At 36.7% G+C, this 13,557-nt stretch overlaps 1 protein-coding gene across 1 annotated transcript; it reads right to left on the bottom strand.

Moving 5' to 3' along the window:
- Positions 1-1,304: 1,304 nt before the first annotated feature.
- Positions 1,305-13,219, bottom strand: LOC145987563 (uncharacterized). The gene is made up of 4 exons (XM_083121912.1): positions 13,113-13,219; positions 9,690-9,873; positions 7,665-7,894; positions 1,305-1,521 (listed from the first exon to the last, which is right to left on the bottom strand). The coding sequence occupies exons 2-4, from the start codon at positions 9,825-9,827 to the stop codon at positions 1,305-1,307; spliced, it is 585 nt and encodes a 194-aa protein (XP_082978038.1). The 5' UTR covers positions 9,828-9,873; positions 13,113-13,219.
- Between the last annotated feature and the right edge of the window lie 338 nt (positions 13,220-13,557).

The raw sequence follows: 13,557 nt of genomic DNA, 5'->3' as shown, positions 1-13,557 counted from the left end.
AAAACTTCACTTATTACACAAAACAAACATATCCCTTCTAATAGCACATTTATGTAGTTACCAGAATATTAAGTTTATTTCTGCATAAAGGGGTCCATTTTTGCTTCTCAAATATTTACAGCAGAATTAATCGATTTTCTGTGAATTGCATAACTCACAGGATAATTAAAACTTCAGAAATGGATGTAACTACTCCCTTCATCAGGTACATAGGCTATTCCAATTTAATTATACCATTGGCTGCATCAAACAAGACATGGTATAGCCTATCTACCTGATGAAGGGAGTAGTTACATCCCGAAACGTAGTTTCACGGAAATCATAACCAACGTAAGTACTTTTAGGTATTTTATAAAAGATTTTTTTCTTTTTATATTGTACTGACAATTTATACTACGTGAGAAAGTCGCACCTGCATCAATATGAATGAAGACGATATAAGATACCTTACGACTTTTGTCAGAAGCATCAAAAGATCAATTGCAGGTGGGTACTATTATCTTCAGTCACAAGCATAATAAAATAGCGATAGCATAGATAGTATACATAGTATTCCCCGATAGTAGATTATTTCAAGAAATACGCCTGTTACGTAGAACGTAATAGTTGTGTTGTTGTAATAATGTAGTAATCATGTAATTCTATGCTATTTGGTATACAAACTGCAGTAACGAATGTATTCAATATTGAGCAAACATAAATACGTTGCTGTTCAACATACATATTGGAATCTTTTGTCTAAATTACCTGCAGAATCTACAGCTTAATATAGGCCTATGTAATTTCTTAATAAAGATTAAACGTTTGTATTGGTGTACTGAGCTCTGATATTTCGTTCTACTTCATTTCAATATTAGAAGTGTTGTGCATTTTAGATAGCAAAATTAATCTCTACTTATAATGACAGTCGTGATCGCATTCTAAGAATCTAAAAAATGCAATCTTCATTAGTATACACCTCCGACATTCCTTTATTTCAGAAATCATTGAAATACCAAAGTTAATGAAAAAACCAACCCTGCTTCTTTTATTCAGTGTCCAGACTTTATTGAAGTTTGCTAAAATAATTTGAATCCCCTTTTTTGTTTTCACTTATTTAAACTTAAAATGCATTAGAAATAGGAGAAAAACTTTGTCTTGTATAGTACTAATTAAAACTATAATTTTTTTTTTGTATCGACTAAAATTTTATTACTCGACAAACTTGAAAAATGATAGTAGTAACAAATTATCAGAACGAAAAAGAGGATCAAACTGGGAACAAGAAGGGAACAGGGGGAAAGGGTGATTCGCTTCCAAGGTTTTCAGGCCAGTGGTAACTTCGATAGAGTCTTACCAGAAGTTTGTCGACTTTCCAAAATTCGGTCCACTTGAAGCCTTAAGAGATGTAACTGGTCGAGCACATCCTGCACCATGCTATGCGATGCAACACTACTCTCTGAAAATGAGTGCTGTCCTCCTATTTTAGGGGTGCTATTTCTGTGAGAAGACACTATTATATCTGGTTCCACTATATCAGCACTGCAAATGCCAGAGAAGTAGCAATGAATAACAAAAATTAAATATTTATGTAGTAATTTCTGTAATCTATAATTTACATTTTGAAGCAACAAATTTTATTAACCCCAGCTTACCCGTGCCGTACGAGAAACATACTTACCTGGGGGGGCTCACAGGCCATTACTTTTTTTTTTAATTTTTATTTTTTATAACATTCAAGAAACCATTTTGTTATTTAATCACTGCTTCCTTTGTTGATTATATATGTGCAGTTATTTATTAATTATAATAATTATAAAAAATATCATCATTAATAAGAAATAGTGACCAATTATGTATTTATTGCATGAGTGTCACACACATTCACTAAAACTCACAAAAAAACAATAATTTTTAATTAAAGCTTTTCTGTTTATAGAGGTGTAGTTGTTAATTAATTATAATTATTACCAAAATTATCATCATTAGCAACCAAATGTACTCTCTCACTGGCATGAGTGTCTTGAATAACATGCATTCAAAGATGGCACCTTATAGGACCACCGAGTGCATTTTGCCTCCTTTTTACATAACATTTATGCTTGTTAATTTATTTTCCATGTTGTATAAACAATTTCAGTTGAAAAATCGAAAAAATAGAGGTGGTAGGCCTGACAGCAACCCCCCACTCCCAAGTAAGCTAGAGTTAATTATATATATATATATTTTTAAGTAGCATTTGTATGACATATCTGTTTTTCTTTTCACAAAATTTAAATTGTATTACACAAATAATATTATAATTAAGAACTTTCATTTATTTGATGGCTAGAATCCTTTCATGTGCTGTTTTAGTGTATTGCACATACATATTCCTCAAGAGCCAAGAATACAATGTGATCTAATGTCAACTAGATGGTATCGCATGATGCTTAGCCATCCATCTTTAACATTAACTAATATTAAAAATAGATGGTCAATGTATGTATATAAGCTTCTACATAACGTAACCTCCCTGATGGCATAGTGGTAATGTTGTTGCCTTGTAATCAAAATGTCCCAGGTTCAATACCCGGTGGAGGATTTGTGGTTTGGATCCAACTTTAAACTGTTGGTCCAGTTCCAGAAGCCTACCTGCGCATAAAGTGGACATCAGCAATATCCGAAGAAGAATCTCTATCCCAGTAGCTGTCAAGCTTCTTGAGACCACGGCTGAGTAAATTCCTCTTTTGAAAGTCAATGCTCCCATCCCAACAATTCTACTCATGCTTTTCTATTTTTTTTAAACATCATACATTAATTAATACGTGCCCTTCCAATTAAATATCAATAAAGAAATTATGGTATAATCATAAGGAGTAATAATATGGCTATGTTTGTTGACAAATATAAATATCTGACGATGAAAATTGCTGCACAAACTAAAATGACAAATTCCAGGAGAACCTCTGGGCTGGTATAATTGATGCCAGGGCCCAGGCCGGCTGGTCTACAACATGATGTTTACATCAGATTAAGACAAATATTTGCATCTCACAGATCATGGTCTGTGTGTTTAAGGTCATCGTTACACAGTACCAATGATCACACCAGAAAAAAGGAATTAGTGTGGAGGCAGCAGGCAAGAGATAATATTTTTGAGGAGCAGTCTCATTTGGTATATCCCTAAATACCATATAAAAATGTATATGTAGGGTAAAAGGACATTTATCAGGGTTCCCACGGAACCTCTAACTGCATTTTCCCTGAGTTTTCCAGAATCAGCAAATTTTTTCCAGAGTACTCAATACCCAGTACACTACTATTCTAAATATATTTTACGATGGCCTATGGTGCATCTGTTTTATCAGTACTATTACCGATCTGATATACAAAGGCTGTTGCAGAGAAGGTGAGACAGATTTTTTCCTGGCTTGGCAACACTGCCTATGGTTTTGGCACTAGTTATGTTGTGTAGGATGACTCATTCTGTTTCCGTAGCAAGTTGTCACATGTTGCGAAACCACGTTAGTGAGCAGCTGTGTTGATTTATGTGGAACGTGTTTCGTTTTCCCCTCCAGGTTTTTGTGTATAACATTGTTTTTTGCGATGAGTATTCAAGATGTACAGCGACATGCCATAAAATTTTGTTGGCATTTAGGGAAAAGTGCTGCGAAAACGTATGCAATGTTTCAACAGGCATATGCCGATCAAGACAGACTGAGTAGAACCACAGAGTATCGATGGCACAAGTTGTTTGAAGATGGGCGCGAATCAGGCGCATCCTAGACAAAGACTGTCCATGATTAACGATACGCTAGTGAATACGGTTGCATACCTCGCGGGCTTTTTTATTAGAGACATTTTCCCGCATCCAGCATACAGCCCGGGCCTTGCACCCTGCGACTTTTGGCTATTTCCACTTTTAAATGCCGCTTTATCTGGTCATCATTTCATGACGAACAAAGAAGTGATCACTGCAGCACAAGTTTTCTTCAGTTCGCTACCTGATGACGAATTTTCAAATACATTCACAAAGTGGCAGGAGCGTATGGACGCTTGCTTAGCTGTCAATGGTGCCTATTTTGAAAAAGATGTAAGTCTACTCCATATATGGTTGATTCTGAATAAAAATGTTGTGGTTTGTAATCTTTTGTTTCATTTTAATGATTCTTGGAGGGGTCCATGTACATGCTTGTCTTTTAACTGCTACACAGTCACAACTTTTTGAACTATTGTGCTCATTTTGGTCTCAATCGGCAGCTAATGAACCAAATTTTCAGCCTAGTACATTTGCTAGCCAATGGAGGTCACTGTTTTCCTATACAGGAATTAGTCTCACCTTCTCTGCGACAGCCTTTGTATTTATAAACACTCTGTAATTTAGTGCAATATTCTGCCACCTTGATATTTATTTTATGAATAAGAACATGTAATTAATGTTATGGGTTTGCAAAGTAAATGTGTAATGTGTCCTTTTCAAAGACAAAAATCCACCACAATCACCCGGTTATGTACAGTAATTAAGGAGGTGAATGAACCATTCATCGAACATTCAAGGAGCACTTTCAATTTTACATCAGATCAGTAGGCCAATTAGTAAATTTTGTGTATTACTTTATCAGTATGAGCCAATAACAAAACAAATTAAAGAATAAAATTATATCTTCATGCACTTAATTAAGGAGTAAGGTTTCTTTGGGAATTTTCATACTTTTTTTACAGTACACAAAATAAATTTCAAACACCGTCACAAACTTTGGGAGGTGGCTCATCATGTGGTGTTCAAAGTCATTGTTAATTGCTAATTGATCTACAGAAGTGATAGAACATTTTGTCTTTAGCTTTCATAATGGAATGGGACTGTTTAGCAGCCTCTAAGATAGGAAAGTCAGCTGAAATTTTCAGGATTCTCGAGAAGCTTCAAAGCTCCCAAGTGATTCAAGTATCGTACTGTCCAGCATTTCAGTGACACTGGAAAAGTGAAGGACTGACCCAGCCAGGTTTAGCCACATACTATAAGGACTGTGCAACTGGAAAAATCAGTGTACGGAAGCGTCAATGATGGTCTGTGAACTGACCAGTTCCAAAATGTCCATGTCTTGTATGTTGCAAAGTGACCTAGGACTGAAATCTTACAAACAAAATACAGACCACATTCTAGCCTCAGAAAGCAATAAACGCAAAGTGCCTACTGGATCATTAAGAATAAATCGGAACAGAAGAATTATCATGGAGGCAGCTTTCAACTTGCAGAATGACAGGTTGTATACCACAAGAAGTTAGTAGGGGGCACATTCTGCTTCAATCATGGTGTGGTGGGAAATGGGGCATTATGATAGCATCACTCAGCTCCTTTTCTGCAAAAAAGGGGTTAAAACATCAGCCTGAGTGTACCATGAGACAGTCCTGGAGACATGGTCAAGGATCTAAGAAATATTATTCCATTGCCAGGTGTAGTTTTCAGCAGGATTGTGCACCAGCTCATATGGCTCAAACAACCTGGCAGTGGCTTGAGACAAATGTGCTCAACTTTATTTCCCCTTCAGATGAATTATCTGGCAGTGCAGGCCTCAGTTCTCTGGAGTAGAAATCGTGGTCTGTACTTCAAGCCATGATTTGCAAGAAGATATAATGCAGTATTGTCACTTTGAACCACTATCTTGTGAAGGCAGTGGAAGATTTCCCCCTCGATACAGCCGTAATGCAATTGATGAGTGACCATAGAGACTTAGGTCCTATGTGCAGGTCAAAGGATGTTGGGTCATTTTGTGCTTTGTGTACATAATATATCCACGTAACACATATCCATAGGATATAATATCTTAAAAGTATACTCTTGTTATTTTATTCAGAGCTTTGAAATGTTTATATGGTAAGACTGGGTATGTTAGTAGAATACTTTCGGCAAACAGAAGATTATACAGGGTGTCTACCAAAACAACAAATCCAAAATTCTTGATTTTTCATGACTTTCTCTTGACCTTTTTTCTTTATTTTTAACATTTATTTAATCGCCCCCTACTTAGGTAAAAAAAAAGGTAAAGTGCTCCCCTGTGCATAGCACCATGCCATGAAGGCTTATAGGGGGTGTGGGGGTAACACCCCACACTTTCTTGATCCAGTCGTGAGTGGGGGTGATGTGATCAGCATCACGCTCCTGACCACCTTTACCCCCCAGGGTTTCCCCCAGGTACCCATGTTATTCGACGCTGGGTGGGCGCCGGGGCCGCTTCCATCGTTAGAAAAGTTCCCGGATTTGAACCAGCCGGGGATCGAAACCGGGACCTTTAGCATGGTAGTCAGACGTGTTACCGACTGAGCCACCGCCCCTACTTAGGTATAGTTGGAAATTAAGAAAATGTATATATGTATTTAAAAAAAAACAAAAAACTCCTGCCCCAAGGCCGGTTAGGATGAAAACTGAAGCAGTACTTTAAGAAGAGATTTAAACTTGCTTTAATTATTAATGCATGTAAAAATTATTACTAAATAATAAAGTGCACAAATCTTAACCACAACTCAATACAATTATAGATTTTCAAATATTCAATTTTATCAAATCCCAGTAAAAATAGCATAATTTCTTGATTTTTCTTGACTTGACCTATCCGTTGATTTCTTGACTGGTAGACACCCTGTTATAATATCAATTAATCTGTGATGCAAACTAAACATATATCTAAAGCCTACATCTTCAAACTAGTTAATATAAAGCAAGTTAGTGAAGTTAGAATTATTAGTACAAGAACGAGCATATTTTAGTCCTTCAGATGTGCTTCATTGGGACTCAATATTAATTAGATGATTTTCCCCAAGTTTTTTCTTTTTTTCAAATTCCCTGAGAATTCCAGGTTTTTCCAGGTGTGTGGGAACCCTGATTTATTCATGTTGTTTACCTACTGGAGAGCAAATCAGAGGCACCCCCTCCTGATGCCATCACTATAACGTGTATACACAGTTCAGTTACTATCGGATTAAGAATTATAGATACTAGAGTTTGGACTTCAATTAAAAATTAACCTACAAAAAACGAGTTGATATCAAAATTTAGCTTATTCAATTCTGTGTTAATCTATGCACAGAGTGATGTCCGTGGAAACAGCAGGCTGTCACTGCAAGTCGGTACTGCATGCATGTTGCCACTTTCCTGTACATCTTTACTCCGTTGAATAAAAATCTGTATAAAATCGGTTTTGCAATGTGAATTGACAGTGATAATGGATTTTAAAAACAGGACTAACCAATACTAAGAAAAAGTTGTTTTGCAAAATTGATAAGAACGGTTTCTAGGCAAATTTTAAAAATCTGAAAATTAAGAATTGTTTTTAAAACCGTTCTGCTTGCACCATACTAAAATTTCATCACAATTGGACCACCCTTTTTTTTATATAGAATTTCAAAGAGAGCAATCGTTTGCAAAATGTTTTTAAAAAATGGCTCTTTTTTTGTTTTCACGGCGATAAAAAATAGCAGGCATACTCGAAAAAAAATTGTTAACATAGATTAATGCAGAATTGAATAAGCTAAATTTATTTTACAATTTATGTAACTCGTTTTTATGTAGGTCTACTGGTTAATTTTTAATTGAAGTCCAAACTCGAGTATCTATAATTTTTAATCCAATAGTAGTTCTATATTTAATCTTTTTTCCTACATCAAGTGAGATAACTTTAATGATCTCACAAAAGTTGTAACGATTTTACCTCCAGCCTGTAAAACTTTTCAGTTCTTCTTCAACTGCTTCTTTTTCTGGTCGCTTTGGTGTTTCTAATTGTGATTCCCACTCTGTGTAGACCTGCAACATCCTTTTCTCTGCAGCCACACTGCGGAAATAAGGTCTGCGGCAAGGCTTCAAGGGTAGATGTGATGCTACGAGCCGAACAATACTTCTGTGCCTGCCAAACTGCCTTAAGGGACTGAAATATAGAAGTACCTAGAACAGAATGAGTTGGGTTAGTACAGTGGAGCTAATGCATTTGCAAAATGAAATCATGTCTCTCGGACAAGTAGTCCAAGTAAATGACACTGACACCTTCACAGAGCCTTAAAACTTATCAAATTCTAATGGATATCGGATCCAGTATTTAAGATTCAGATAGCAGATTCAGAATGATGAAAGTTTGATCCATGTTGCATGGATATTTTGAATTCTGGTATTTTCATTCTTGACAAAAAATCTGTAGCAAAATAAAATTGATAAAATAACATGGAGCAAAAGCTAAAGAATATTAACTACTACTCCTTGGCCTGTCCTCCAAAAAAAAAAAAAAAAAAAAAAAGGCTTCCATGGAAATTTTGGGGAAAAATTAGAGGACTGGGAAGCCTGAGGATGAATGGTGAACAGTTCATGCCTTAACAGGATTTAAATCTAGGACACAAGAGATTATGGTGCACTACAGTAACCACTCAACCACTGGCTTGGTGGCTGAGCACATAAAGTGGTCGAATTTTGATCTCACCACCGAAGTTTCCATGTTTGAATCCCAGCCTGGCATGGGTGTTCTTTGAGAATGGTCCCTTCATCAACATCATCGCCCATCCTCATCTTCGTGATTAGCCGAAAGTGGCAGAAAAGCAAAATAAAATAAACCCAATCAATCAATCCAAGTGGTGGGAACACAAAAATTACAGAGGCACAATATAGATAAAAAGGAAGATATGTATATATGATAAATGAAGATGGAAGAAAGAGATAGTAAAGAAAAAAACATGAACAAGATTGGAGAGAAGAAAACTTGAAAACATGAGGAAAAGTAGATTGATTAAATGGAGCAAAATAATAATAATAATTATAATGTTAGATTTTACATCAATGCTAACCAATCTGAAGAATGAAGGATCTGACCTGGAGATATATTGTATGCTCAGGGTAGGGTGTCCACCAAAATAACAAATCCAAAAATTTTCATGACTTTATCTTGACCTTTTTTGATTTTCTTAACCTTTATTGAATTGACACCTACTTAGGTAAAGTTGGAAATTAGCAACTAAGTAAATATTTCTTATTTAATGAAGAGTCCAAACAAAAAGGCTGGTTAAGATGAAAACTGAAGTTGTACTTTAACAAGAGAATTAGACTTGTTTTAATTGGGAATGGCCACATTACATTATTCAAGATATTTTTAAAAACTTCACACATAAAATACTGTAATTTTTAAGAAACAAAAACTGAACAAATCTTAACCACAACTCAATACAATTTTAGATTTCCAAATATTCATAATTCGCTGGGAAAGCTTGCATGTGATAGGATAGATGTAGACCTGAAATATAATAAAGCCAAGCAGCTATCACTCAGTCCACTGCCTAAATTATCATCATTTTGTATTTTGCAGACTAGCGAGGCTCCGGCATCTGGGCTCATACCCACTAAAATACCCAGTGCGGCTCGTGTTGTGTCATTCATTCTATGTTCGTGATTTTCCTTCATCCATCTCATCTCATCCATCTTTGCAATTAGCCAAAATGGGCAGAAAAGGGAAGTAAAATACACTAAATCAATCACTGTGAAAGCAAAAATTCTTGACCACAAGCATAATTTCTTGACTGATTTTTTCTTATTTTACATAACTTTTCTGCCACTTTTGGCTAATTGCAATGATAAGGTCACTCACACAGAAACACCCACACTCGGGCCAGGAACCCGTACAATCAATTCAAAACAAACACGAGAGAAGTGTCAGTCATTCTACTAAAAAGCTTTTTCTTATATGTTTAATTCTACTCACTTCTTGATGAGCTCTGAGGAGTAAACCATCTAATCTTGTTATTTCCAAGCACATTCTTGCCATATCTTGAAGATCCACAATAAGTTCATGAAAAACTTCAACTGCCAAAGTAAACACTTGTTGCCCTCCCTCTGACATGTTTTGGTAGGTTCACTATATCTTGAAACCAATGCAATATTGTAACCTGAAAACCAACAAGGATAATCAAGACTGGATCAGCATCACGGCCCTGACTGCCTTTATCCCCCAGGGTTTCCCCCAGGTACCCATGTCATTTGACGCTGGGTGGGCACCAGGGCCGCTTCCAACATTAGAAAAGTTCCCGGATTTGAACCCAGCGGGGATCAAACCCGGGACCTTTAGCATGGTAGTCATATGCGTTACCGACTGAACCACCGTGGCCACTATGCACAGAGTAGCTAAAGTTCAATTTATGAATGTATCCATTATTATTATTATTACATGTTCTCAAGTCAGTATTGAGACTTTCTTGCTGTTCTTACAGTGTTGCCAAGTTGGCCCTTTTGAGTACGTACTCAGCCCCAAAATTCAGCAAAAGCTACAAATCTAGCCTTTTCAGTAATGAAATGTTTTTTGGTATTTTCAGTAAAGTAAACTGCAAAGAAGAATTCACTTAACCGACCCTCCTCTGCACCTGCAAGCTCGTCCTGCGACGCCTCTTGGAGAGCAGGTAGCAAGTGCACATTGTCACTTTATCCCCTTGTTTCTGGTTTTGGTATGCTGTGTAGCCCGAGGCGAATTACGGATAGCGTCGATTCCAGAAAATGTGAATGTTTGTTCAGTTGCATTGCATCTGAATGGACTTGGTTTACAAAGCCCCCCCCCCCCCTTCCCCCTGGAGACCAATTCTAGCTACGGGCCTGACAGTGAGGCTCGACCAGAGACTAGTTTGTGCGTGCGGCCGTGTGTGTGTGTGTGAGTGTGCGTGTGCATATATATGAAGGAGCAATATGCCGAAAATGTGTAATGCTTTTGTGTAATCTACTGAACCACAATTTACGGAGGAAATAAATTATTTAAGGTAAGAAAATTTAATATAGTTGAGTGTATGCCCCTCATCTTCACAGTTGATTAGTTGTGGTTCTTGAGTTTCAGAAATTTTGCACCAAAACACCCAAGAACCAGAACCAGATGGTTTTTTTTTTCAGTACGCAGCCGAACCTTTGTAAATCTAGCCCCTTGGATGTGAATTTTAGCTCCATTTTGGGTTCGATTTAGCCCATTTTTCTCTCGTGCTGTTGGCAACACTGTGTTCTTAGTACTTTAAATCTAATCAAATGATAATAATTTTAGTGTTATATGTGTATTTCTGTGTTTATTTCTCTTAGCTCAACAAAGAGGACATAACTCTAACGAAAGGCACCTGTTTCTTCATTTTCCCTATTTAAGAAATGTTTATTGTGACAATTGAAAAGAATTGTGTAATTGTGGTCTATTACCTGCCTCGAGCATTCCAGCATTAAGTGCTTGACGGTAAAAATTTACTATTCCACAAACACCTGTAACTTCTTAGTTTCGTCACTTTTAACATTCGTACTTACCTATCTGCTTCGCGGAACATTCTTTAATGTGTATTCACGTTTTTTTGATGAAAGTAATGTCAATTGTTCATTTTACAAGTACTTCTTTATTTGCGTTGTCTCGATAGAATATGACACAGTATGGCACGTACACCTTCGTACATAATCCCGTGTCATGCTTGTGTTTTGTCGATATTAATTCGTTATCCAGTGTTTCCAACCTTCATAACCCAAAAAACACTCTTGAAGAAAGCTGATGTAATTTAATATTTTTTTCACATTTTTTTTACTTCTTCGCATTGTTTTACGAACAAAATTTTAACTATGTTTGCCTAACCTAACCTAACCTTGCCGGACATTGTTCATGGGGCTATTCGTGAATGGTTTTTGGGACTATCCGTAATTGGTTTGTGGGGCTCCCGGTATGAATTTCACCACGCATCCACGACACGTCATGTTCGTATTTTTGGTTGGGAACACAGACAGTTGGAAACACTGCATCCTAATGGACATCAACAAAACACAAGCACGACGCGTGATGATCTACAAAGGTATACACGCCAAAGGGTTCTTTTTCAACAAAAAACATGAATTTCCGCTATGATACATTCCCACATGACGGAAAACACCTTCCAGATATTAGACAATGCTACAGGAACTAATTACTGTAAGTAGTTTCGGTAAAACTTTGATAGCGTCCCAACAGATTTCTTCATTTTAACACAAGAAACTACTTACCGAAATGAGTTTCTGTAGCATTTAGAAGTTCTTGTTGGTGTTTTCTGTCATCGAGAAAACCGATGTTGTCCGTATATGCTAAATCGAACGAAAGGAGTGCTAATGGAACCTAACCTAACCTTGTAGGCATACCTCATCCCCGTAATAGTTTGTGGGGCTAACATCAATGGTTTGTGGGGCTATCCGTGGATGGTTTTTGGGGCTAACGTCAATGGTTTAATAATTACTCTTTATGTCAAAATTTGAACTTTTTTCGTGAAAAAAGCAAAATAGTACCTTGAAGTACCTAGACTCTACTTTACGTTCTTATTATTGCCTTGTGGTAACCGATGGGAGTTAACAACACTACCGGCTCGCCTCTGTGTCCGCATTGTGAATGTGTGTGCTTTGCTTGTTTGCGTTCTGCATGGTGATTGCTTCTTTGCCTTCGCTGTGCGTGTGTGTTGTAGATAGTGTAAAATAAGTTTATCCCCAGTAATAATTTAGTGCATCGTTCAGAACCGTGCTTGCAGACAGCCGGCATCTCTTCGGGTAAGTACCATTTTCTTTCACGTTAGCCACAAAAACCATGCACAGGTAGCCCCACAAACCATTCACGTTAACTCCAAAAACAAAAAAAAACATGCACGGGTAGCCCCACGAACCACTCATGGGGACGAGGTATGCCTACGAGGTTAGGTTCCATTAGCACTCATTTCACCCCTAAATATGTGCTTCATCGGAAAATTTCCTCAGTACGATCAATTACGCATATTCGGACAAGATCAGTTTTTATCGATTTCCTCCTCCAGATAATTTTTCCTCGCTTTGGGATTTACGTTGTTGAATTTCTTATACAATAACCTTTCCAACGATATATGACATGTATTCCTGAGGAAAAGGACGTAAACTAAAGTCTTACCAAAGAATCTTTCGCAATGCAGAATAGGTACGTACGAATGTTAAAAATGACGAAATAAACGAATGAGAGGTGTTGGGAAGCTATCGAAGTTTTACCGTAGTTTCTTGTGTAAAAATGAAGAAATCTGTTTGTGGAATAGTAAATTAGTACCAAAAATTGCATTCGTAGCATGATGAAATCGCAATAAAACAAAAGGAACTTGGGCCTTAATTTGAGATGCATGCCTTACAGATACGTTCTTACCATTCACAACTGAGCTTAAAAGATAAAAGCAAATATCTCATGTGAATTAATGGATTTCCATTCCAAATGCATTTTCGTAATTCACCGCTTGTTTGACATTGACGTGGAGTAAAAGCTATTGCACGGACAACTCAGCAGCTCTAAACTCCAAGAAATTGTATTATGTTCTATCTACATTTCTTCCCTGATTTTATGAAATAACATTCTGTTTCATTCTTATAAAATAATGTGGATCATTCTTATATATGAAATGTGTATGGATACTTCATATTTCTTATTTATTCAGTTTGAATCTTCTCTATGATTTAGGTCTCTCCTCTTTACATCTAGGTACCGGTAGAATAAGCAAATTATCATACTGGTCGGCACGTATTTAAAACCTGGATTAGATGAGATTGGTAGACGCTTATTACCATGAATTGCAGTTTCTAATATTTATCCACAG

Source organism: Lepisma saccharinum, chromosome 5, assembly GCF_977018435.1.
Source record: "Lepisma saccharinum chromosome 5, izLepSacc3.1, whole genome shotgun sequence".
NCBI lineage: Eukaryota > Metazoa > Arthropoda > Insecta > Zygentoma > Lepismatidae > Lepisma > Lepisma saccharinum.
Note: the sequence above shows the minus strand (reverse complement) of the source record. Positions and strands in the feature narration are given on the sequence as shown.

Bases quoted from the DNA above. Each gene is read 5' to 3' on its own strand.
- LOC145987563 (XM_083121912.1), bottom strand. From the start codon at position 9,827: ATGTCAGAGGGAGGGCAACAAGTGTTTACTTTGGCAGTTGAAGTTTTT. The intron at 7,895-9,689 runs GTGAGTAGAATT...ATTCTGTTCTAG, and splicing joins TCCTCAGAGCTCATCAAGAA to GTACTTCTATATTTCAGTCC. The intron at 1,522-7,664 runs GTAAAATCGTTA...TGGCATTTGCAG, and splicing joins AAAAGTTTTACAGGCTGGAG to TGCTGATATAGTGGAACCAG.